The sequence below is a fragment of the Coccomyxa subellipsoidea genome, assembly GCF_000258705.1.
Source record: "Coccomyxa subellipsoidea C-169, whole genome shotgun sequence".
NCBI lineage: Eukaryota > Viridiplantae > Chlorophyta > Trebouxiophyceae > Coccomyxaceae > Coccomyxa > Coccomyxa subellipsoidea.
The window spans coordinates 2,839,581-2,861,910 of record NW_005178041.1 but is presented as its reverse complement, the minus strand read 5'-3'; the positions used below and the strand labels follow the sequence as shown (position 1 = coordinate 2,861,910).

Here is a 22,330-nt window from a genome sequence, read left to right as displayed (position 1 = left end):
CTTGTCTCAAGCAACTAGAAGGCTGCGGTGGCGACTCCAAATTTGGCTCCATCCCCGTCATCGCATGCGCTGGTGGTCGTCACTCTTGAGATGGATGCAATCTGGCCATGCTTGGCGCAATTGATGCCTTTCATAGAGAGGTTGGCCTGTACATGATGATGATCTGACAGACTCGAGGACAGATCGAAAGATCATGGCTTTCTGTGTCCATGCTGACCCAGGCAAGGGAAGGAAGATAATAAAGTCCTATCGTTGTCCAAGGATTTAAAGGATTTCCCGAACAACTTCATTCATTCCCGTACTCTGACAATCTCAATTGCGTCTCGGCATTGCAGTATCTTCTTTGCATCCATGTGGTGTCAATTGTCAGCTCCATAGGACGTATGTTGAATGCAGTTACAAACATCACACTCTCCTCCTGCAGCTCAGGAGGCCAGAGAAGGGCGTTCATAGACAACTAGCCTCAAAGGGGGCACTATGCAGACGGCTGTTTATTCAAGTGTCAGTCCAAATCTGTGCAGATGCAGAGAAAAGAAGCAGAGTTGGCATGCCCATCAGGGCCCTTTTGCTTCAAAGCAGAGTACACGACCATTCTTTACGAGGAGCGCCGCTGTGAAGGAAGCGATTGAGACAAAGGTGGGGAACCGTGACGCTTGTGGAAACTCGATAGAACAGTTTCTATACCGCAGTTTTCATTATAGTAGGTGTGTTCTTATTGATTTGTTCTCTCTGGTGCATGGTATTCAGGACTCGCCTTTCGCCACAATCGATGACAGTGTTTGGGACGAGAAATACTCCGACAGATTTGGCCAGCTGGACTTTGGGGTCAGTTCCCTGCAAGGTCCCAGGGAGTCTATGGAGGACTGCGCCTATGTGGTTCCACGTGCCCGATGCGGCTTCCTCTTTGCAGGTGCGCTACAGGCATCAATTCCCTGTCAGAAAGGGCATGTCTTATGCAGACTTTCTGACCTTTGTTATGGTTGCTTGGACTGTCAAGAAGCTTGTAGGCATGCACCAAGTCTTTTGCTGAGAACAAAAAGGTGCTCTTTGTGCAGCTGTTTTTGATGGGCACAGCGGCTTCAGCACAGCAGAGTACCTTACAGATCACCTGTATGGAGTGATTTCTGATGCCATCAATGACAACACATATGGCCAGGAGTGCTCTGTATCAGGTATGCACATCACTGGGGCCTGATGCAGTACCACCAGTGATCTCTCAGCAGAAGTTGGACGAGAGCTGAATTATTATCCTCTGGAGATGTGTCATGTGGCATGCAGACCGGGACGTGAGTGGCATGTGTTGCCCTGTGGAATTGCGTTCAGTGCTTGCCGACAGTTTCAAGCGGACAGACGAGGAGCTCTTGCAATGGCTTCGCAGTACGCCTTGCCTCAGCCTGGGCAGTTTCAGTTGGGCTGTGCATCTTCACAGCCTGCTCAATGAGCAAGTGATGCATTGAATAATATTGTGGATTTGTGCATGAGGACCTGCGAAATTGTTGTGATGAAGGTCGCTGATTGGTTGAGTTTCAAGACATACTGTGGCATGCCCAGGCCATGAAGATGAGGACGAGAGGAATTCTGGGGCAACCGCCACTGTCGTGCTGGCGAGGAAAGACAAGCTGGTGGTTGCAAATGTGGGCGACTCGCGAGCAGTGCTGTCCCGGCGGTGAGACTTCTGTTGGAACTCCCCGACTGTGTAGACCATCAATATGGGTTTTTTGACTTTCTCTGCACCATTGGGGCCAGCCGCACCTGGCATCACATGCCAGGTCCAGGCTCTACTAGCGATTCTGTGCCAGGGCTGCTCTGGGGACTGAGGCGCCTGCAGGCGCCTTGACAGGCTGAAAGAAGGGCACAGTACGGGATGATTACCTGTTCTGTTGTTCAAAGCAGACATCGTCCTGTCATAGGGACACGCCAAATGCAGTCGCCAGGGCGTACTAGATGATACCGTATACTTTCCTAGCACTCTGCAATCCTCCATGTACAACGTAATGACCAGAGGAACACAGGTCAGCCTGGCACCTTACGGCCCAGGGGATTATGCACAACACAGCCCTGAAGTACCTTGAAATCCCTGAGTTTATTAAATTGTGCACCCCCTGCTGGTGCAGGGCGCAGGCGGTGGATCTGACGATGGAGCACCGGGTGTCGGGGGGCGGCCCCGTGGTGGAGGCTGAGGTGGCACGCGTCACGGCGGCCGGCGGCTGGATCGCGGACGGGCGCGTGTGCGACGTCATCGCGGTGTCGCGCGCGTTTGGGGACCAGGAATTCAAGGGTGACGGCATGACCGGCATGCTGCAGAAAGGCGTCAGGTGCGCGCATGCGTGTTGCCTTTTGCGAAGGACTGAGCATTACTATTATGCTTGTGAGTGCGTTGTGAATGTCTTTACCACAGTCTCCTCCAGCCGTCTACCGTGTGGACCCACAGCAACACTGTTTTCAGCAAATAGCGAAGAAACTGGTGTACAAAATAGTGCCCTGTTTTTCAAGAGGACCTTGTGATTTCTGCCTGCTCTGCGATGATGCATGCCTGAGGAGTGTGACTTCGCAAGTAACAGTGTGAGTGACTGGAAATAACAACGCCCAGTGCAAGACGACACCAGCATCTGGGTGTCAAGGCGGGGCATGTTGACCCCGTGTGGGCTGTGCGTGCAGCGAGGAGTGGTGGGATCAGGCGTTTGCAGACTCCAAGCACTTGACGCAGGACCTGCTCGTGGCCACGCCAGATGTCGTTGAGGCACCCGTGCATGAAGACGACGAGTTTCTCATCCTCGCCACTGACGGGCTGTGGTGAGTGACTAGCTCACCTTTGATAGAAGAATGTTTCGTTGCTGCAAAAACTCTTCACAGGCCGCAAATGGTGCTGCTTCTGTCTAGCCTGTCTTGGTGCATGCATGCTCAGCCTGCAAGTTGTTGTATTTGTATGCCTGCTGCTGGAACATCACAGAAGATGTGTTTTGCATACTGTACCGAGTTACATGTGTCATGCAAGGCCACCATGTGAGAGACAGGTCATGTGTCAAGATGACTGTTTCCTGACAGGGATGTGGTGTCGAGCCATGATGCTGTCAGCATGGCGCGGAGCGACTTCAAGAAGAGGAGGAGTGCGCAGCAGATTGCAGAGAGGCTCACAAAGACGGCGATCCAGAGGCGCACGGAGGACAATGTGTCCGTGGTGGTCATTGACCTGGGCGGCGGCAAAGATGGCTGGGACAAGCCACAGCAGAAGAACTCCGATGTATGGAAGGGCTTTCTTGGGTTGAAAAAGTGACGTGTGGTGAGATGTGGGTTGCTGCCACTTGCTGTGTAGCAAGCGGCGCAAAGCAAGTGAGTGCTGCAGAATATTGTAGAAGAGAAGATTGGGAGATTGTCACATGTACGATACTACCTGACACTCAACAAGGATAACGTTAAGAGTGCTATTTGCGAGATTGAGAGGAAAGAGATGATCGAAGATATTGTGCACTGGTAGTGAAGTACCGTTGTCTAGCTGTTATCCAGCAGGAGCAAGTATGAGCAATGCCAGCCCGTTACTGCAAGGCATGCATTTATGTAGCTTATGCGCATTCAAGATTTTCCGCAGGAATGTGTCAGAAAATTGAGGCAGACAGTCAAGGGCACATGTGCAGCCTTGCGTGAAGAATATATAGAAACTTTGATTGTCTGCACCCATTAAGCTTGCACGGCGCTGTAAGACACAGCACAAACAATGTGCAAACTTTTGGACTCTACATTGCTGACGTCTACTACCGTATTCGTGGGATGTTCCTTGCAACTCCCAATTGCTGCCTGCAAGATATTTTTCTGGCATCGCATACTGCTCCTGCCGCGCCCAACAAAGCTCAATGACAGACATCCCAATCTATGAAATCTAAATCAATTCTGTTCGGCTTGAAATGCTCGACAGAGGCACACTGCTGCCTCTCCTTTGCATGCAAATTTCCGAGGTCCTGTGCTGTGACGCATAGCAGGCTACCACAGTAACACACCAGTGAATTGCACTTTTTCTCATTGTAGCCCTCCAGTCCACATGGCTTGCTGGAAGACAAAGCCGCTGCAGCGGCCTTCGTACATTCATCACTGCTGCACAGAGACTTATGCTGGTGCAGATACAGCGGAGCACGAGGCGCTCAGATCTTGGCCAGGGCCTGCAGCAGGTCCTGCCAGATGTCCTCCATGCTTTCTATGCCGCAGCTGAACCGGATCAGATTGTCTTTTATGCCGTACTCTGCCCGCTTCTCCGGACCCTGTGCCACCACACCAAAAGGTAAGCGGGCATCTTTTCGTCCAACCCAGCAGCGATATCACAAACACCCACAACCTCTCCACACAGCTGTCCTGCGAACGCCTCATAGACAGCGCGCCTAGGCAAACGCCCCTCCTGAATTCCGCTCAGAAAGCAGCAGGAGTCAATGGGGATGCCAGTATTCTAGGGCGTTGGATGCACCCACATGGGCATGAGGAAGACAGACCTGATCCCAGTAGGAGATGACGGTGGGTTGCTCGATGAGCGAGTCAACACCGCCCAAGGAAGGCGCTATGTATGGCAGCCGCACAGAGTCCACAAACTTGGCAGTGCCCCACAAGTCTGCATCCACCTGCACACGCCACCGCCAAAATTAATTCAACCATTGAGACTTCCCAGTGCATGTCATGTGTGGCTATTGTTCACTGGCTTTGCCATACAAAGGGAAGACCGGTGGCAATTTACTGGTAGGGCTGTCAAAGGTCAGGATGAGCACCTCAAAGCTGACGACGCCGCCAAAGCCGCCGAGCATCTGGTCGACGGCGATGTGATGGTCGGGGTGGGAGGGCAGGCCCGGGTAGTGCACACGCGTTATGCGCGGATGCTCCTCTAGCCGCCGCGCCAGCTCCATCGCCGTCTGCACCCAGCCAGATAAACAGATTTGATGGTGCGGATACCTCAAAACCTTCGTGAAGCTCCTCCATGCACTAGCCAAAACACAAGACATGCGCAGGGGCCGGCGCAGGCTGGATACAAGGCAGGCTGGACACAAGGGTAAGGCAAGAATCATTGCTTGGTGCTGCATGGCACCATTTCTCGCGATGCTTGGTCATGCAAGCCATTCTTCATCCCTTTCAGAGTAGCAGGAATGGGACATTTTTGGCGCAGTGGAGACTTGGCGGGTGAGCTGTGCGCACCGTGTTCTGGCGCTGCACTCGGACGTCCAGGGTCTTCATGCCGCGCAGGAGGAGGTAGGCCGCATGGGGGTCGATGGTCCCCCCCAACACATTGTGCATGGAGCGCACTGCCGCCACAACGTCCGCCTTGCCAGCCAGCGCGCCTGTTTCATGCGCCCGCAACTCAATTCTGAGCCGTGCCCTCAAGTCATTTCTGACACATTGCATGCAATCAATGCTAGCTGAAGACGAGAGCAACCCTCATGCCAGCAGGCCACTCTAATAATTTGGTCTCGTTTTCAATCGGGAGCAAAAGATTTCTACAAAAAATGCAATTGCCCAGTGCAGATGAAGTGTGGGCTGAGAGCGTGCATGCTGCTGCTGCTGATTGGTGGAAGGCAGGGGAAGCTGCCAAGCCCCACCTGCCATGACGTCGTTGTGGCCTGCCAGGTATTTGGTGGCGGAGTGGATGACGATGTCAGCGCCGAGGGTGATGGCGCGCTGATTGATGGGCGTGGCGAATGTGGAGTCGATGCACACCAGCGCGCCCGCAGCGTGGCACAGCCGCGAAATGGTCGGCACGTCCACGCAGCGCAGGTACGGGTTTGTGGGCGACTCCGAGAAGAACAGGCTCACCTTCTGCGCCTTCAGCGCCCGCTCCAACCCCTGCACAACACGTGCTTGCTGAACAACTTGCCCTGCCAAGATTAATCAGCCGGTGCCTGCAGCCCCTCATCTCACCACAGGCAATGTTGTGCTGAACTACTGGGGCATGATTTGCCGCTGCATAGGGACGTGCAGGGCTCATCAGCCAATCTGATGTCACACACCTTGCGGGTGGGATTTTGTTGCAGGTGTGTGCAGGTCAGGCAAATGACTGCCACCATTTCCAAGAAAAAATGTGCGCAGATCCTTGCGTAGCATGCAAGCTCCATTTCCCCGTTCAGCACGAGTGCGGAGTAAAGCTCTCTGAGAGAGGCCAATTTAAATACCACGTTGGAGAAGACTGCTGTCTGAGCTGCAATCTAGAAAGGACTACAAGGTGGCCGCATGCACCAAACTGGGATTCTGAGCAAGCAGGATTTTCACCTCCATATCAGAAGGGTCGATCACAGTGGCAGTGATGCCCATCTTCGGCAGCACAGTCTGGATGAACTGGCGCGTGCGCCGGTAGCAGTCTGTAGTGGTGATGATGTGGCCCCCAGCAGGCACCAGCGCAAGCAGCATGGTAGTTGCCGCATTCATCCCGGTTGCTGGCAAACACAAAACATTCATCAGGGAATCTCATGATCCTCATTATAAACATACAAAACCTAAATCACGCAGAACACAAGATTCAAGCAAGGCATAGTACAAGCGTGGGCCTTCAGCGCACAGAGAAGGGGCCGCTCATCAAATAGACTTTCAAAATAAATCGACATAAATCAGAAGAGCTCTACACCTCTTGTTGCACTAAGGCACCTCAGTGAACTTCTGAAGAGCATTGCTGCAAGGAACTCACTTGATACCAGGCAATCCTCAGCACCCTCCAGGATCCTGATCTTCTCCTCGCAAGTCCGCGTGGTGGGATTCCCGTAGCGCCCGTATTCGTACGATCCATAGCGTCCTTCTTGGTACGCGATCAGTTCTGCTGTGTTCCTGAAGGTGTAGGTAGCTGTCTGAACGATGGGAGTGGTCAAAGAGTCAGACACCCTTGGTCTGCCTTCCCTCTCCCCACCGTGTACGCTGAGAGTTTCTTGGCTTACTGGCCGCTCTCCGTATATCTGTGTACTGTCTATCTGGACACCGTTAAAACGGAAGTTGTCCTCCTCCTCCCTGGCTAGCAACTCCTCTGAGATGGCTTGCACCTTCACCGCCCGTGGCTGCCAGTTGTGGGACCGCAAGAACTGATACTGAGGGCATCCAGCAACTCTGAAAACATGTCTTTCCTTGTACCCTCGCGATCCTAGGACCTTTGAAGCGCATGGGGACCAGCCCCAGAAGGTGGTGGAGCTGGACATTGACCAGCTCCCTCGCCTATATATTTGCTGCGTCAGAAGACGTTTACGATGGTTGGTGTTGCTCTCTGATAACACATCGTGGTATTGAGGATCGTGAGAAATATCAACATGTTCATCATGCGTCCCCAGCTGCCGAGTTGGACAGGATACGCTCCACCATTGCGGCTTGCTACTTTCCTCTCAATGCATTAAATGTACTTTCCTAGTAAAGTATTGAGTTAATTTAAATCCTGGCATTCAAGCATCTTACGTACATCTAGTATCAGTAGAGTCAGAGACAGAGCAATAACGATGGGTGCGGATGCACAGGCCACATATACTGGAGCTGCAGGGTATGTTGAAGAAGCATCACCATAATACTTTATCTTGCATTGATCTGGAGAAATTAGATTTCTGATGTGTCTGATTTGGAGAATGATCCGAGGTTGCTGGACTTTATTGCATGCAGGTATGATCCGAACCGCCTAGCGCAGCTGGAGGAGAATGTGTCGGACCAGGTGTGACATAGCCGCATTTGATGCCAATGCATATTTCCTTTTGTTGGCTGTGCGAAGTTTGCAGCACTGCTTGTCGACCTTAGCTGGACGGTGCTCTGGTGCTGCAGGTGAAGAAGGGAACTTACGACGTGAATGCCAATCTGGCCCTATTCCGCCTGTACAACTTCGCGCCAGAGAAGGCGAACATCCAGGCAATGGCCACCGTGCTGATCAAGGCCCAGATGCAGTTGCCAAACCATGACTTTGCGCAGCTGCTGCACTTGATACCAGAACGCCTTCAGGTACATTCTCATCCTCAAATTCCAGTCTGGCCAACATGCTCACCGCAAAACCTACCATGTTGCACCAAGGAAAAATCCAATGCCGGCGTGTTGTCCCGCTTCACATTCCGTGCTGAACTGTCCTGAGAACCTGTGCCTCCCTATTGAATGGCGAGAATATCTGCATGCAGGAGGAGCAGCCTGTGGCAGCCTTGATAGCTCTCACGCAGCACTTGGAAGGCGCCAGATTCCAGGCCTACTGGCAGGCAGCAGACAGCTGCAGAGACATCTTGTCCTCTGTGCCGGGTTACCAGGATGCCATCAGGGCATACATCGCCCTGGCCATCAGCAGCACATGCCAGAAATTCAGCAAACAGCTGCTGGGAGAGTGCCTCATGCTGGACGGACCAGCTATCACCAAGCTGGTAAGCAGCATTGCTGGTTTGTGCACAATTGCGCTCTTCTTGAACCCCAGCCTGGAAGCCTTTTATTGGTAATGGCAAGCCTTCACATTCCGATGTTGTGTGTTGATCAGATTCAGGAAAAGAAGGGCTGGACGGAAACAAAGGCGCAGAATGGACGCGAGATCGTACTCTTCCCAAGAATGTAAACTTCTGCTCTGTGATTTTCTAGAGATGCTGTCGCTGTGCTTCACTTGTCACTATCTTGTGAATAGTGGGCCTCCCTACATGGTGCACCCAACTAAGTGGAACCTTCTCTGCGCAGTGAGCAAAGTGCAGTCAGGACTCAGGGCACAGCACAGGGTGGCATGAAGTAAGTATCTCTGATAATGCTCTGCACCATGAGTCTGACAGTGGTTCCTTGGGATGGTGGCCCTGGCCTTGTGTGTACACTCTTAATTGCCTGAGCATTAATTTTGTGCCCTGCAGGATTGACATGGCGCAGCTGGGCTTGTTATTGCAGACTGTCCACTGATAAATCTGATGCTGCCTATACATGTTTTGCTGTCAAGGGCAAGAGGTGCCTGCAGCTTCAAATCATGTATACGCTAGAACACAATGGAAGACAAGTGTTTTAAATCGTACTTAATTACTTCTCTGGCACGGCATGATTGTAATAACCCCTAGCAGTGCAGACCTGCAAAAATCACTTCTCCAAGTTACTCCCCGATGGCACCCCCATCGGTGAAAAATTGGCATATGTCTTAGTGCTCTTCAATGGAGATAAACTTCGCATTGTATATCAACTGTGACATGTGTCTCTCACTGTTCCATGACTGCACAAGCGCTAATTAAGGACAAAAGCCAAATGCTGCGCAGCAACTTATTGCATTCCCACTAACATGTCATCTCTGTTGTGCCGGTGACTCGTCTTCTGTGAACGCGCTCAGCACGCCACCAATCTCTGCAAATACCTCATCCATTGACCTCTGCCCGTTCACCTGCGCCCCATACTTTCTCCATCACCAATAGCACAAAGATAGGCACGCATCCTGAGCCTCTCACTCTCAGCACGCGGACATGACGCCCACTGCACATTTCCAAAGCAAACTCAAGTGGCACGTTGTTTATCCGAGTCGAGCTCTCCGAAGACATGACTGGTCTCAAGTGGCTGAGAGTTTGCCACTACCCTTTCTGAAGCAGTTGTGGATTGTCTGCTTGCCGGAAAAGGCTCACTCATAAGCTCAGCAGATGGGCATGGTCGTGGGTGCACACCTCCACCAGCATGTCCTTATAGTACCCGACGACCGCCTCCACGTTTTTGTGGTGGGTGGCCAGCCGGTTGCGCAGCTTGTCCTCAGTGTCATCGCTCCGCTGCACCAGCCGGTGCACAATGGCGTCCGGGGGCGGCTTGAACTTCATGTGGTAGATCGTGTTGGTCTCTGGGTCCAGCCGCCGCCCTGTCACCCTCTCCACCAGCTCATCATCTGACACCTGCGCTCACAAAAAAGGTGTCCATACATACTCTTGTGCTCACCTGAAAAAGGACTTTCAAGAGCAGACCAGTTGATGATAGGCATAGGATCATTTCTGAAACAGGCCAATGTGCCAAAGCGTGCCTAAGGGAGACACAATAAACACATGGTATATGCTTGCATCATTATAGAAAGGATATATTTATTGTTCCATGACATGCATGCTTGACTATCGCGACTAGATCTGCAGATCTGCCGGACCCCTTTCTTTTGAGGGGTCTCAGAGGATCGCACATCTATGAGGATGAAGACGTCTGGCCTGATGCCTGCCTCCTGGATAGCCTCGGCCTGCTCAGCGCTGCGCGGATACCCATCCAAGAGCCATCCAGATTCCTGCGCGTCCTGCTGGCTCAGCCTGTTCTTCACCATCTCCACCACCTGTAAGGAGCAATCATTCCATCAGGATCCTCCTTGACAGAGGGACATAGAATGGTTCTTGGTGACAGCATGCTTGACAACTGGAGATAGTTTGATAATGCAAGGTTTCCTTTTCTGAGAGGATGCATTTGAGCCCAGCACGGGATACACTGGAAATCACCAGCTCATTTGGGACGAGGTACCCCTGGCTCATGAAAGACTCTGCCTTTTTGCCTGCCTCAGAACCCGACGACACCTCAGCTCGCAAGAGGTCTCCAGCAGAGATGTGGACGAGTCCAAACTGGATAGCAGCACAACCCCCTTTTGGTACAGCAGCTTTTACGAATCGATGTAGTCCTTGAATGGGTCCCTGCTTGTTCTTGGAATGGCCCCTTTTCGCAAAGTTAAGTGATCAGCACGTTGTCACTGCATATCATGACTCGTCAAGTTCACTGACAGCGCACCTTTTTTACAATTTTCTCACACTGTGTGCCCTTCCCAGCTGCAGGAGCACCTGCTATCATGACTTTGAGTGGGGGGCTTGCTGTTTTTGTCCCTGGTGCGCTTTCTGTGGCCACCTGTGGACCAGCAATAACGCCTATCAGAATGGAAATCGTGCTGCTCCACGGCTTGCGACACAACCAGATTACGAGGAATAGGTAGTCTTCTTGCAATCTGCTCACCGATGCTGTTGCTGTGCATCTCGTTGCTCTTCTAGGGCTCCTGATCTCAAGTGATCTGTGAGCACATATCCTCCTTCCAGGCTTACCTGCATGAAAGGAAAGGTGACGCGCGACAGAAATTCAAGGTCTCGACGTAACGAACCTCCAGAGCAGCCAAGTTCGAATCCAAACAGATATCTTACCTCCTGTGACTCTTCCTGGAAATCTTGCTGGCAGTGTGAGGACCTGTTTTTGCGGACACTTTGCAGGACATGTGGACATCTGAGACACTCCTGACTGCGCCATGTTGCAATCTGTTGACTGTCCGTGATGTCCTTCTCAGTTTGATTCAAGCTGAGGCAGACGGCGTATTTAATGTACACACGTGGACGAGGAGAGCCTGCTCCTGCTGTGCTTTGGTCTGGAAGACATCTTGCTCCATCTTCCGTGTGCACATCTAGATCTCAAGTGAATGTGGACTGGCAAATTTGCGGGATCTTTGCTGATATACAGCTGATGCTCAGATCATGTTATCAAACGTTGGCAGTGCCATCCCTTTGCACCTAGTAAACATGAATATAGTTCCCCCTATTGCTCATACTGCTAGTTCACTATAATCCTGAAAATTCGTTAAAAAGTTTGATATTTCGCTTAGATCAGGGACGTCAGGAACAGGAGAGTAGCAAACAACAAGAGACGTTCACCATGCGCTTCGTGATTGAGGGACTGACTGTGTACTTCCCATATGATTACATATATCCAGAACAGTTCCAATATATGCTGGAGCTGAAACATGCGTTGGATGCAAAGGGACATTGCTTGCTGGAGGTCCGTGATCTGTGCACTGACAAACCAGATCAACTTGCCTCTTTCAATATCTCGGAAGCAATTGATATCTGATTATCTCTTGTGTCGCGGAATAAAGCATTCGGAGCATCTGGAAATTCGGATCTCCATCATCGAAATGACCAGTACTTGTGTGCTTCTTGTAGATGCCAACAGGCACTGGGAAGACCATTACCCTGCTGTCCCTCATCACATCTTATCAGCTGGCGCACCCAGAGGTGGGCAAGCTCATATACTGCACGCGAACAGTGCCAGAGATGGAGAAAGTGCTGGCCGAGCTGAAGGAGCTGGTACACTACCGAGATAGGTGCATCGCCTGTGGCGCCATGAGACACAATCCACTTGCATGAAGTGGACTACCATTACTCAGTCCAATTTTGCCCAAACACCTGCAACAAGGAAGAAGGAAGGCTGATAGCTGAGGACTGTTGCAGGTATTTCCATGAACCTGGCATGGAGCCGCCTAAAATTCTGGCTCTGGGCCTGAGTTCAAGGAAGAACCTGTGTGTGCACCCACGCGTCTCAGGTCTGCCAGCCTGCAAGATGATGTCAGCAAAGATGGCTGTCGTGTTTGCTGGATGAATTCATGCAATTTTGCTTACAGCCAGGCTAAGGAGCTGTCCGGGATGGCTTCATGATTATACCACCTGTTTGCTGAGCGGCTTGTCTGACCTGGGTTGCAGAGGAGGGTTCTAGGGAGAGCTGCGATTCGCAGTGCAGGAAGCTGACAGCCTCCTGGGTGCGCGAGGCGCATGTAACCAACCCAGACATCGAGACCTGCACTTTCTATGAAGGTCTGGAGGCAGCAGGCGCCGAGGGTGTCATGGAGCCTGGCGTGTGAGCACCTTGTCCCCAGATTCACAAGCTCACTTTGTTCCTTCCCTGTAGAAAATATCGCTTCGTAGGTTGCACATCTCGGACAAGGCTGCATGCATGACAAGGGTTGTGCATGTACAGGTATACTCTGCAGGACATGCGAGAGTATGGGCGGAAGAAGGGATGGTGTCCCTACTTCACAGCGCGGCACATGCTAGCCTTTGCCAATGTCATGGTCTATAATTACCAGTACATGCTTGACCCCAAGGCAAGCAATGCCGCCACCCTGCCCCCTGTTGCTGATTGGAACAACTTAATTGCATCAATTGCAGCCAAAGTTTTCTGTTCAATGTCTTATCAATGTCTGATCAAGGTCCTGAGCAGCCTCTTGATACATACGTGAGGTGCCCCCGAGCTTAAATCTCAGTCACACTGCAGGTGTCAAACATGGTGTCGCGGGAGCTTGAGAAGGAGTGTGTGGTGGTCTTTGATGAGGCTCACAACATAGACAATGTCTGCATAGAGGTGCGCTCTTCTTCAGCTGGCTGCCGTTGAGGAAAGAGCATTACAAATGCGGTCATATGTATTTTCTGGAATGGTTGGGAGGTTGTTGATCACATGCAATTATCTCTGCAGGCGCTGAGTGTGACATTAAGGAGACAGACGCTGGACAGTGCGATGAGGAATGTGGGGAAGCTGAAGGCTGCGGTGGACAAGTGCAAGGCCACAGACGAGCAGCGGCTCAAAGCCGAGTACCAGCGGCTCATTGGAGGCTTGCAGGTTTGGGAATCCTTGTCCACCTATCTTGCCCAGTAATTCATTCAGCCCTTATCATGCCCACCCTATCCTCCTGAACTCTCCGATTAACAAAACATCAGATATCCATATCGCGAGTCCAGGAACACGACAAGCCTGAAGCAGCTTCTTTACATGCTTGTATTTGTCTAATGATGTGTGTGAAAATCTGCAGGAGAGGGGAGCGCTGCCCCGGGGGAGGCCCACACCAGGTGGAGAGGACTGGCTGGCCAACCCAGCCCTGCCAGAGGACATCCTGCGAGAAGCTGTGCGTGCCTCCTCTGTCTTACCGGATTGCAGAACATTGATTCAACTGCCGTGTCAATAAATGACTCTTTCCCAGTCTGTGGGCGATTGTGCGACATGCGCAGGAAATTTAAGGCGTTGTTGTCTCAAGCAGGCTGATCATTGCCTGTCTGCATGCATGCGGTGATGCTGGCAACCGCAGCGCATGTCAATCCACCCAATATGAAAAGAATAAGACTGCAAGGTTGCGTGCGTGCAGGTGCCGGGCAACATCCGGCGAGCGGAGCACTTCTGCGCGTTCCTGAAGCGGCTGGTGGAGCACCTGAAGGGCCGCATCAGCGTGCAGGCTGTGGAGCAGGAGTCCTGCACCACCTTCCTGGCCACCCTCCAGGAGTCCATGGCCGTCGACGGTGCGCCCACTTTCTTCCTCTTTGCACAGCCTTTTACCGCATCTCGCCGAGTCATTCATGTTAAGGTCAGTAGATAGCTTTTTTGTACTCGTGCTAGTATCTCACCAATGAACCTGCAGGCATCTCCTGCATGTACAGAGCTAATCTTGGAAGATTTGAAAGGACTGGCACCCTATGTTCTGCATGTGCGGGATGAGCGTTCTTTCATTTTCTGTGATAAAAGAAACAATGTGTGGTGTGCTGCAGGCAAGACGCTGCGCTTCTGCTACGACCGGCTGTCATCGCTGCTGAAGACGCTGGAGATCACCGACATGGACGACTTCACGCCCATCCACCTTGTCGCCGACTTCGCCACCCTTGTGGGGACCTACGCCAAGGGGTTTGCCATCATCGTCGAACCCTATGACGACCGCCTGCCCTCCGTCCCCGACCCTGTCATCCAGGTCAGCCCCTTTTCTCGTCGCAGCATATCCCGCCTTGGTGTCCAATGAGCATGCTTCCCTCCCCTGGCACTGCCCTGCGCATTTACAGGAAGAGAGTCTCAGTCAGGCAAGGGCGGGCTCTTCAAGTTGCCAGCTAGCTTATTATATTCTCTAGGTTCCCAGAGCACATGAGAGGCTGACTGGCCGTCTTGTTTGGCTCGAGTTTCAATTTCGTGCCTCCTTCACCAAGTAATACTGTTGTTGTCCAGCACGCTTGTCCTGCTAAGAGGCAGCGTGCGTCCTGCAGACAAGCTGCAGTTAAGGGCTGCCATAATCCTACCCCTTGTTGGACTGGCCAGATCCAAGCAAGACCCATCCAACCGTGGGCACGGTGCTCAGTATGTATACCGCCCCCCGCCAGCCGACACCATGTATGCATGTGTAAAAAGACAGAGTGACGCTGTGTGTTGGGCTGATGCACAGCTGAGCTGCCTAGACGCGAGCCTGGCAGTGCGGCCGGTGTTCCAGAAGTTTCAGACGGTGGTGATCACTAGCGGCACGCTGTCGCCCATCGACCTGTACCCGCGCATCCTCAACTTCAACCCCGTCGCCATCCAGTCCTTCGCCATGACCCTCACCAGGTGCGCGATTCCCCTGCTCCAACCACACCTTACTGGTGTTTTTCTCTCTCTCTAGAAAATAGGAGATCTGTAGGAATCACCTGGACCCCGGGACTTTCAGGGGTGTTCTGTCTTGTGTTTTGGTGTTCCGGGCATACTCCTTGCTTATTGGGATAGGCCTGAGACGATAGTGAGGCGCAAAAAGGGGATGTCGAGTTGCATGCTTGAGTAAGACATTTGGCGCGCAGGGATTGCATGTGCCCAGTGGTGCTGACGCGGGGCGCGGACCAGGCGGCTGTGAGCACCGCGTTCGACATGCGCGAGGACGAGAATGTGATCCGTAACTATGGGCGCATGCTGGTGGAGCTGGCGGCTGCCATCCCGGATGGCATCGTGTGCTTCTTCGTGTCCTACTCCTACATGGACAAGATCGTGTCCAAGTGGAACGACATGGGCATCCTGCAGGTGGGTGGCACACCCATCACATAGCGATTTCCCTGACGCTTGCCAGTTCGTGGGAAGATACAGCAGCAATTAAAAATATCAAGACTTTGCAAGCGCTGGGGATCCATTTCTCTCAACACATGGGTTCCGGTATATTGGCTTTCAGGTTTGCTCTGCGATGACTTGGGAATACTGATGCACAGCTTGTGTCAAAAAGAGCTTGGTGAAGACCTTGCCGATATGCTGGGTGCGTGGCGCCTGAGCGGGTGAAGTTGACTATCGCAGGACCTGATGGCGCACAAGCTGGTGTTCATAGAGACGGTGGACGTGGTAGAGACGACGCTCGCCCTGGACAACTTCCGGCGCGCCTGCGACTGCGGCCGCGGCGCTGTGTTCCTCTCTGTTGCGCGCGGCAAGGTGCGATCTGAGCCGCAGATTGCGCCTCCACTCGCTCAAATGTGCAGGCACCTCCCAGTCTCTTGCATTCAATCAAGTATAATTTTGTACGTGGCGGTGTCATTCTTTTCAGTGCAGCAGAGTTGGGGCTGGATGGGTGTTCATGCCTTTGCGCAGGTGGCGGAGGGGATCGATTTTGACCGGCACTACGGGCGCTGCGTGGTGATGTTTGGCGTGCCCTACCAATACACCCTCAGCCGCATCCTGAGGTGATTCCCTCGTGCAATTCACCCCTGCTCTCTTGCTCAGCGCCGTGCTTGATTGCTAGTGCCAAGAGACAGCAGAGCAAAAGTGATGCACCTTGATTTGACTGGTGTGCTGTGGGGTGCATGATATTAGGGCGAGGCTGGAGTATCTGAGGGAGACCTTCCAGATAAAGGAGAGCGATTACCTCTCGTTCGATGCAGTGCGGCAGGCTGCGCAGTGCGTCGGCCGTGTCATCCGCTCCAAAGCAGACTATGGCCTGATGGTGTGGGGCTCTCTCCTCAATAAACCACCTTATACCTCGGTGCACATCCTCATGACTTGCTGCCAAGACATCATGTAATTGCATGTGAAGTAGGCCAGGAGAAATAGGGCATACCTCAGTCTTCTTGTTATTATTTGAAGGGCCCCCTCCACATGTGAGTTGGAAGCCTTGCGACAAGCTTTCTGGGCTCACAGAATTTGGCGCTCTTGAAAAGTGTTATAAAGCGTATGTTGTAAATTGTGAGTGCGCCGACATGGGCTTGCAGCAGGAAGGCAGTTTGCAACTCATTTGAAGTATCTGGGAAGGCAGGGAGGGAAGTGAGAGGTAAGGCTCTGCTGTGCGGCGCAGGTGTTTGCGGACAAGCGGTACCAGCGCGCGGACAAGCGGGACAAGTTGCCGGGCTGGATCACGACGCACCTGAAGGACGCGCACCTCAATTTGTCCACGGACATGCTCATGCACATCGCGCGCGAGTTCATGCGCGCCATGGCCCAGCCCTACGACGGCCTCGCCATCGGCAAGTCCCTGCTCACCGAGGCCCAGGCCAATGCCATGAGCGGCACCGGGGCCTCCCTCTGACGCGGCCCTCCGCTGACAGTGCATGTGGTCCCGCTGAGAAAGAGAGGGAGACATTGGGATGTATTACCATACTGCCAGCCATGAGCGGCCTTTGGGCCTCCCTGTGTCGTGGCGCTTGCCTGACAGTCAGGGCTGCTCCGCTGAGAGAGCGAGAGGAGGGAGGGAGAGAAAGGGAATAGTAACATCTTGGCCAGCTATGAGCAGCTCCGGGGCTTCCCCTCTGACGCAGCCGCGGCATGGAAGTAAAGACTGCTCCGCTGAGAGAGAGGGAGAGAGGAAACCATTAAAATGGGCGTCCCGGGGCAAAACTCTCACGCGCCTGCCGTCTGATGGGATGGATCTGTCGCCTGATGCGTTGCGCAGGTCTGCAGCTGCAGGACATGGCTTGCCGCTCGCTTGCTGTTTCTGTAACAGCAGCAGGAATGAAGTGCAGTACGCGTTGAATTTGCTTGGAACTGAGATGAGATTTGAACTAATGTAGTGACCTAAGTAGTGCCCATTTGCAAAGCATCCCTTTGTGTGTGGGAACTCTTGAAATTCTTCACAGGAACTGAACACGAATACATTGAATGTGATTGAATTTAAAGCTCCGAGCAGAGTCTATTGGGTTCTCTTGATGGTGTAATCTCAACCTGCCAGTGACCTCTTCGAGTGGGCCAGCTTTGAAATATCATGTGGCCAAATCTGCGGAGAATGCGATGAAGTCAATGGATCACTAACGGATTTAGAAGACTCCGAGTCTTCTCAGTGAGTTACTGAATTGCCAATACAGTGTAAGAGCTCCGATAACCTCCACTACCGCAGTGCACTGCACCATGGCCATGCAGTGACTAACAGTATTCACAATATTGCATCCAGTGCATCATGTTGTACATGTACTCAGTGCACTCAGGCGCCAGCAGGCTAGCAATCACGGTCACTGCATGGTGCCGCGGCGGTTACGGTCCTGATTGTGGTCCGGTCACCGACCACGGTGGCATCATGTCGAGCAATGTGCTCGAGATCAGTAGCTGATCATGATCAGATCTAGAGCTCATGGGCCTTGACAAAATGCAGCATGCACATGGATCAGGGTGATCCCATGCAATTCAGGCGTTGTCAGTTTTTGTCTCGGAGTCATCCAGATGAAGATCAGAACCAGCCTGCCAGCCTCAGCAAGTGCCACCTCCTCGCCCGAATCTATTGGGCTGAAAAGTGAAGGTCGTGGGAACGCCGTCGGATGGCCGAGAATCTCCATCTCACCCTGCTCAGCCAATGAGGTCCCGGTGTTGCAGGTTAAACAGCCGGTAAGCCTCTCCCTCAGTCTTCACAAGTTTCTTCAATCCAGAACCAGGAATCTCGACCAGCAAAGAAACTGTCCGCAGCAATGGCCTCCACCATGATGGCGAAGACCTTCCTCGGCGCCAGCCTCGCAAAGGCTGTGCCCACCTCCGGCAAGGTGTGTGGAGCTCCTCGTCTGAGTTGGACATTTTGTAGTGACGCTTCGCTCGGATGCAACCGTTTATGTTTGCAACTGTGATCATTATCAGCCATTGGCGTGATGAGGCATCTTTCACTACGTTGCTGCGCGCCTTTTGCTGGAGACCCATGCAACTTGTTTTCCGTTGTGTTCCTGGAAATTGCTGCAATTACTTTGCTGCACCAGCATTCTATTGGTCCTAATTTTCAACATTTGCTGATGTCTTTGAACCTGAATGGCAGAAATCTTTTCATTCTTGACGGGTGCACTGATGGCTTCGCTGCTGCGTTGTGCAGGGCACCAAGCAGGTGACCCGCGCCGCCATCGAGTTCTACGGTGAGTCTTTCGTTCAATTTAGATTACAATTTGCCTCTGGTTTACGTTCCATTCGCCCGATCCTCATCGGAAGTGCAGTGGGGCTCGGTGCAATGCGCGGCTCTCCGAGAGTGAACTTGGTTGCTCAGAGCGCTTTGATGATCACTAGGACAGTCAATTGATGTCATGATTCTTTTCACTGAGGCCAATGCAACCCGAGCCAGTGGTTTCGGATTGATTAATTGCCGTGTTACTTGGTGCACAATCGCCGTCATTTCATACGAATGCGTGTAATTCACGATTTTACTATCACGATCCTGTCGCTGATATCCTTTGTGTTTGTTTGTAACAGGACCCAACCGCGCTGGGGTGAGTTTGGAGACCGAATCGTGGATCCATCTGTCTTTCTCTCGCCTTGCTGATACATCAAATTGGGGACCAAACACCCAAGCTTTGCCTGCACATCATGGCTATAGTCGCTGATTAGATTGCAAAGTAAAGTCTTGCTGGTTTATACTACTCAAAGGGCTAGATTTCTGTCCCCCATCCCCAAGCATATCTTGGAGGATAAGGCAGCGCCCTTTTGCGCGGTTCGGATCAAAATATCTTTGCTGAGCTGCTCCCTGTGCCTGCGCAGTACCTGGGCCCCTTCACCAAGTCTCCCTCATACCTCAACGGCGAGTACCCCGGTGACTACGGCTGGGACACAGCCGGCCTCTCAGCCGATCCCGAGACCTTCGCCAGGTCAGCATTTTTGTATTTCCCCTGCCTTGCAGCAGCTGCAGCTACTTGTACACTAGCATCTCCAGTGCCTGCAGCCTCTTCAGCCCCACACTGTGTGAAGCTGTAGCCGCTTGCGCACGATCGCATGCATTGCCTGGAGTGTGTTCATCCGGCATTCACCTCTGCTGTAGCTTCCCACCCACTATGTGTGTATGGGACTGAGCCTCGCCTGCCCGTCAGCAACATGCATCATCCAATCTGTGTCCTGCCACCCAACCCAAGTACTTGCGCTGTATACTTTGCTGGCCTGTGGTCGTCATGTACTGACCAGCGCCGTGCTGCTGTGTGCAGGTATCGCGAGATCGAGGTGATCCACGCGCGGTGGGCCATGCTCGGAGCCCTGGGCTGCGTGACCCCAGAGCTGCTGGCCAAGAACGGCGTCTCCTTTGGCGAGGCCGTCTGGTGGAAGGCTGGCTCCCAGATCTTCGCCCCTGGTGGCCTGGACTACCTCGGCAACCCCTCCCTCATCCACGCCCAGTCCATCATCGCCATCGTCTTCTCCCAGGCAAGCCCACTGCCCCATCTTTTGATGCTTTTGCCTTCCTTATGTGTAACTTCAGGCACCAGGCCACTATCAAGGAGCCCCTGAAAAGGATTGAGGGAAGCTGGGGGTTGTATATGTATACATTGAGAGATCAGGCATTTTTGTGCAAGCCTGTTCCGACCTTGTGCCTTTGGCCTGCTCCTGCCTTGGCCTGCAGCGTGTCAGATCATGCTCCTTGAGACTGCACAGGCAGGATGGTCGCATGCTTGTGTGTATGGGCTGCTCAACAGACACGCGTCTGATCCTGCTTCTGATTTAGAGACAATATCTGAGCAATCTCTTGCACCAGCAAGCGCAGGGCCATCAGCCCTGCTGTAAGAGTGTCGCAGAGTGCATCCTGTTCTGAGATCATTTGGCGTACGCCCAGGTGCTGCTGATGGGTCTGATCGAGGGATACCGTGTGAACGGCGGCCCGGCCGGTGAGGGTCTGGACGCGCTCTACCCTGGTGAGGCATTCGACCCCCTCGGACTCGCCGACGACCCCGACACCTTCGCCGAGCTCAGGGTGCGCCGCTGTCCTTCCTCCTGCGCATGCCCTGCTCACTGTTGCCTTTTGCAGCTCAGCTGGTGCTGCAAGCAGGTGCACTAAAGAGGTTGCTTCGCCTGGGATCATAGAGTTGCTGCTCTGTTTGGGTACCCAGCAGGGGTCATGTAGGACTCAAGGTCTCTTGTAGGACTCAAGGTGCATGAGGGGTAATATTGCCTAGGATCAAACAAGTGCTGCTCTGCGTGGGTCTGCGAAGGCAGCTCTGTGGGTTTGCCAGTGTGTTATGCGGGAGGGCTGAGTGTTTGTTGCCTGGTGTGTGCGCAGGTCAAGGAGATCAAGAACGGCCGTCTCGCCATGTTCTCCATGTTCGGATTCTTCGTGCAGGCCATCGTCACCGGCAAGGTGGGGCTGCTTCCTGCTATATCTGATCCCTGACACCTCTTCTGAATGTCCTCCCAGCAAATGTTTAGCCCTCTCTCTGTCATGCTTTCATCTGCGCAAGTGAAAGCCGAGCCTCACCCTGCTATCTACTTAATGATTGAAATGTCCAGGCAAGTGTCAGCACAGCAGTCTCGGTGATTTCCTCTGCGCGCCTGATATTGTGCATCTTGTCTTGCTTTCAATGCCCAGGCACCCGTCAGCTGTCGAATTGATTTCTTCTGCACTGTCTTGTGTCTGACCTCTTTCTGGTTTGCTGGCTGCAGGGCCCCATTGAGAACCTGGCCGACCACTTGGCCAACCCCTCTGTGAACAACGGCTTTGCCGCCGCCACCAAGTTCGTGCCCTCATAAGCGGCTGACTGGACTCTCTGAGAGGTTTTGTCATGCAGCTGTTTTGTCTGAACCGTCCCTGTCTTCTGACGCCCTGGTCTGAGGGTTTTTGGTTTTGCATGTGAGGAAAGAATTGATCCATTCTTTGTGAGGTGTATACATTCATCAATGTACCATGATGTGATGCCTTACAAGCAAGTCTATTGCTGGTGCAACACGAGAAGAATTTTGTGCGGAGATATGCTGTAAATGAAGAAGTTGAAGCAGACTCTGTCGGACGATGTCTCCTTTGAAGCACCATATGCATCTCACACATGTGCATGGATCACAATCCAACACAAGTGGCCACAGCACCTGGAGGGGTGCATTCGCTTTGTTGCACACGCTCTGCTGGTGGCTACAAAAATCCCAGGTCTCTGGCTAGATCAGAGAAATTCGTATGCTGACATCAAAGATTGAACTTGTATATGATGGTGCTATCTAAATGTATCGGCTGAGCACTCTGGCGTCGCTGCGTCCAAGGTTTTCTCCAACGCAGGACCCAACGCTGAATCTGCTTGCCTTTGTACGTCACTGCAATTAATGACTGCACCACAAATTCCAAGACCTCTCGCAGATGTTTTCGGATCATCATCGGAAGAGCGAGCTGAGCATGGAAGCTCAGAGGTCCCGTTTCGAGGATGCGAGTCGGAATGGTGGAGCGAATTTGGACCGCTACGTGACAGAATTGAGCACCTTCAAGGACAGTCCCATCGTGAAAGCTTATATATGTTGCATTGGAGGTGCTGTCAATCAGATCCTGGGCGATATGGCATCTGTGGCGCTGGCGCAAGACGCACGGTTGCTGATCGCTTCCTCTTGTCGAAAGGACTGTTAGTCAATACACTTCTGTATTTAGTGCATCGAAAAAGCTTTGTCCTGATGGCAAGAAAATGCATGGGGTCACAATGCTCTACAATAGTGGGAATTCAGTAAAACGGCACGACTCCTTTTCTTGCGGCCTTGTAGAAAT

General features: G+C 52.7%; 6 protein-coding genes across 6 annotated transcripts; 4 read left to right on the top strand and 2 right to left on the bottom strand.

Annotated features, from left to right (window-relative positions):
• Positions 1–477: 477 nt before the first annotated feature.
• On the top strand, positions 478–3,274 carry COCSUDRAFT_59328 (protein serine/threonine phosphatase 2C; the record flags this gene model as incomplete). Its single annotated transcript, XM_005651306.1, has 7 exons — positions 478–489; positions 748–910; positions 1,056–1,172; positions 1,552–1,666; positions 2,115–2,315; positions 2,659–2,793; positions 3,046–3,274. The coding sequence occupies 7 exons, from the start codon at positions 478–480 to the stop codon at positions 3,272–3,274; spliced, it is 972 nt and encodes a 323-aa protein (XP_005651363.1).
• Positions 3,275–3,574: 300 nt separating this feature from the next.
• Positions 3,575–7,222, bottom strand: COCSUDRAFT_27251 (cystathionine gamma-synthase). The gene is made up of 7 exons (XM_005651305.1): positions 6,647–7,222; positions 6,235–6,398; positions 5,568–5,811; positions 5,167–5,309; positions 4,746–4,886; positions 4,476–4,601; positions 3,575–4,250 (listed from the first exon to the last, which is right to left on the bottom strand). Exons 1-7 carry the CDS (start codon positions 7,143–7,145, stop codon positions 4,134–4,136), a joined length of 1,434 nt encoding a protein of 477 aa, XP_005651362.1. The 5' UTR covers positions 7,146–7,222; the 3' UTR covers positions 3,575–4,133.
• Positions 7,223–7,365: 143 nt separating this feature from the next.
• COCSUDRAFT_32281 (adenylate kinase in complex with the inhibitor P1,P5-Bis(Adenosine-5'-)pentaphosphate) lies at positions 7,366–11,150 on the bottom strand. The gene is made up of 13 exons (XM_005651304.1): positions 11,061–11,150; positions 10,879–10,964; positions 10,660–10,773; positions 10,377–10,496; positions 10,073–10,216; positions 9,579–9,797; positions 8,793–9,304; positions 8,629–8,676; positions 8,438–8,508; positions 8,092–8,327; positions 7,750–7,921; positions 7,594–7,642; positions 7,366–7,477 (listed from the first exon to the last, which is right to left on the bottom strand). The coding sequence occupies exons 3-7, from the start codon at positions 10,717–10,719 to the stop codon at positions 9,209–9,211; spliced, it is 639 nt and encodes a 212-aa protein (XP_005651361.1). The 5' UTR covers positions 10,720–10,773; positions 10,879–10,964; positions 11,061–11,150; the 3' UTR covers positions 7,366–7,477; positions 7,594–7,642; positions 7,750–7,921; positions 8,092–8,327; positions 8,438–8,508; positions 8,629–8,676; positions 8,793–9,208.
• COCSUDRAFT_83587 (hypothetical protein) lies at positions 7,437–8,838 on the top strand (the record flags this gene model as incomplete). The annotated part of the gene is made up of 7 exons (XM_005651515.1): positions 7,437–7,477; positions 7,594–7,642; positions 7,750–7,923; positions 8,094–8,327; positions 8,438–8,508; positions 8,629–8,676; positions 8,793–8,838. 7 exons carry the CDS (start codon positions 7,437–7,439, stop codon positions 8,836–8,838), a joined length of 663 nt encoding a protein of 220 aa, XP_005651572.1.
• Positions 11,151–11,562: 412 nt separating the features above from the next.
• Positions 11,563–16,960, top strand: COCSUDRAFT_11765 (DNA repair helicase; the record flags this gene model as incomplete). Its single annotated transcript, XM_005651303.1, has 16 exons — positions 11,563–11,685; positions 11,850–12,010; positions 12,138–12,229; positions 12,387–12,540; positions 12,661–12,814; positions 12,958–13,044; positions 13,156–13,299; positions 13,490–13,582; positions 13,820–13,970; positions 14,217–14,413; positions 14,876–15,033; positions 15,261–15,477; positions 15,742–15,873; positions 16,030–16,121; positions 16,252–16,381; positions 16,730–16,960. The coding sequence occupies 16 exons, from the start codon at positions 11,563–11,565 to the stop codon at positions 16,958–16,960; spliced, it is 2,316 nt and encodes a 771-aa protein (XP_005651360.1).
• A 1,290-nt stretch (positions 16,961–18,250) lies between these two features.
• Positions 18,251–21,583, top strand: COCSUDRAFT_27246 (major light-harvesting complex II protein m10). The gene is made up of 8 exons (XM_005651302.1): positions 18,251–18,398; positions 18,716–18,755; positions 19,087–19,103; positions 19,372–19,478; positions 19,809–20,022; positions 20,429–20,566; positions 20,873–20,950; positions 21,253–21,583. Exons 1-8 carry the CDS (start codon positions 18,327–18,329, stop codon positions 21,337–21,339), a joined length of 753 nt encoding a protein of 250 aa, XP_005651359.1. The 5' UTR covers positions 18,251–18,326; the 3' UTR covers positions 21,340–21,583.
• The last annotated feature ends 747 nt before the right edge of the window (positions 21,584–22,330 follow it).

Bases quoted from the DNA above. Each gene is read 5' to 3' on its own strand.
- COCSUDRAFT_27251 (XM_005651305.1), bottom strand. From the start codon at position 7,145: ATGTCCAGCTCCACCACCTTCTGGGGCTGGTCCCCATGCGCTTCAAAG. The intron at 6,399-6,646 runs GTGAGTTCCTTG...TGTGTTTGCCAG, and splicing joins TGAGGATTGCCTGGTATCAA to CAACCGGGATGAATGCGGCA. The intron at 4,602-4,745 runs GTGCTCATCCTG...TGGCGTGTGCAG, and splicing joins GCGGCGTCGTCAGCTTTGAG to GTGGATGCAGACTTGTGGGG.
- COCSUDRAFT_32281 (XM_005651304.1), bottom strand. From the start codon at position 10,719: ATGATAGCAGGTGCTCCTGCAGCTGGGAAGGGCACACAGTGTGAGAAA. The intron at 9,798-10,072 runs GTGCGATCCTCT...TTGTGAGCGCAG, and splicing joins ACGTCTTCATCCTCATAGAT to GTGTCAGATGATGAGCTGGT. The intron at 9,305-9,578 runs GTGTGCACCCAC...TATGGGGCGCAG, and splicing joins ATAAGGACATGCTGGTGGAG to GTGAACGGGCAGAGGTCAAT.
- COCSUDRAFT_27246 (XM_005651302.1), top strand. From the start codon at position 18,327: ATGGCCTCCACCATGATGGCGAAGACCTTCCTCGGCGCCAGCCTCGCA. The intron at 20,023-20,428 runs GCAAGCCCACTG...GCGTACGCCCAG, and splicing joins TCGCCATCGTCTTCTCCCAG to GTGCTGCTGATGGGTCTGAT. The intron at 20,567-20,872 runs GTGCGCCGCTGT...GTGTGTGCGCAG, and splicing joins ACACCTTCGCCGAGCTCAGG to GTCAAGGAGATCAAGAACGG.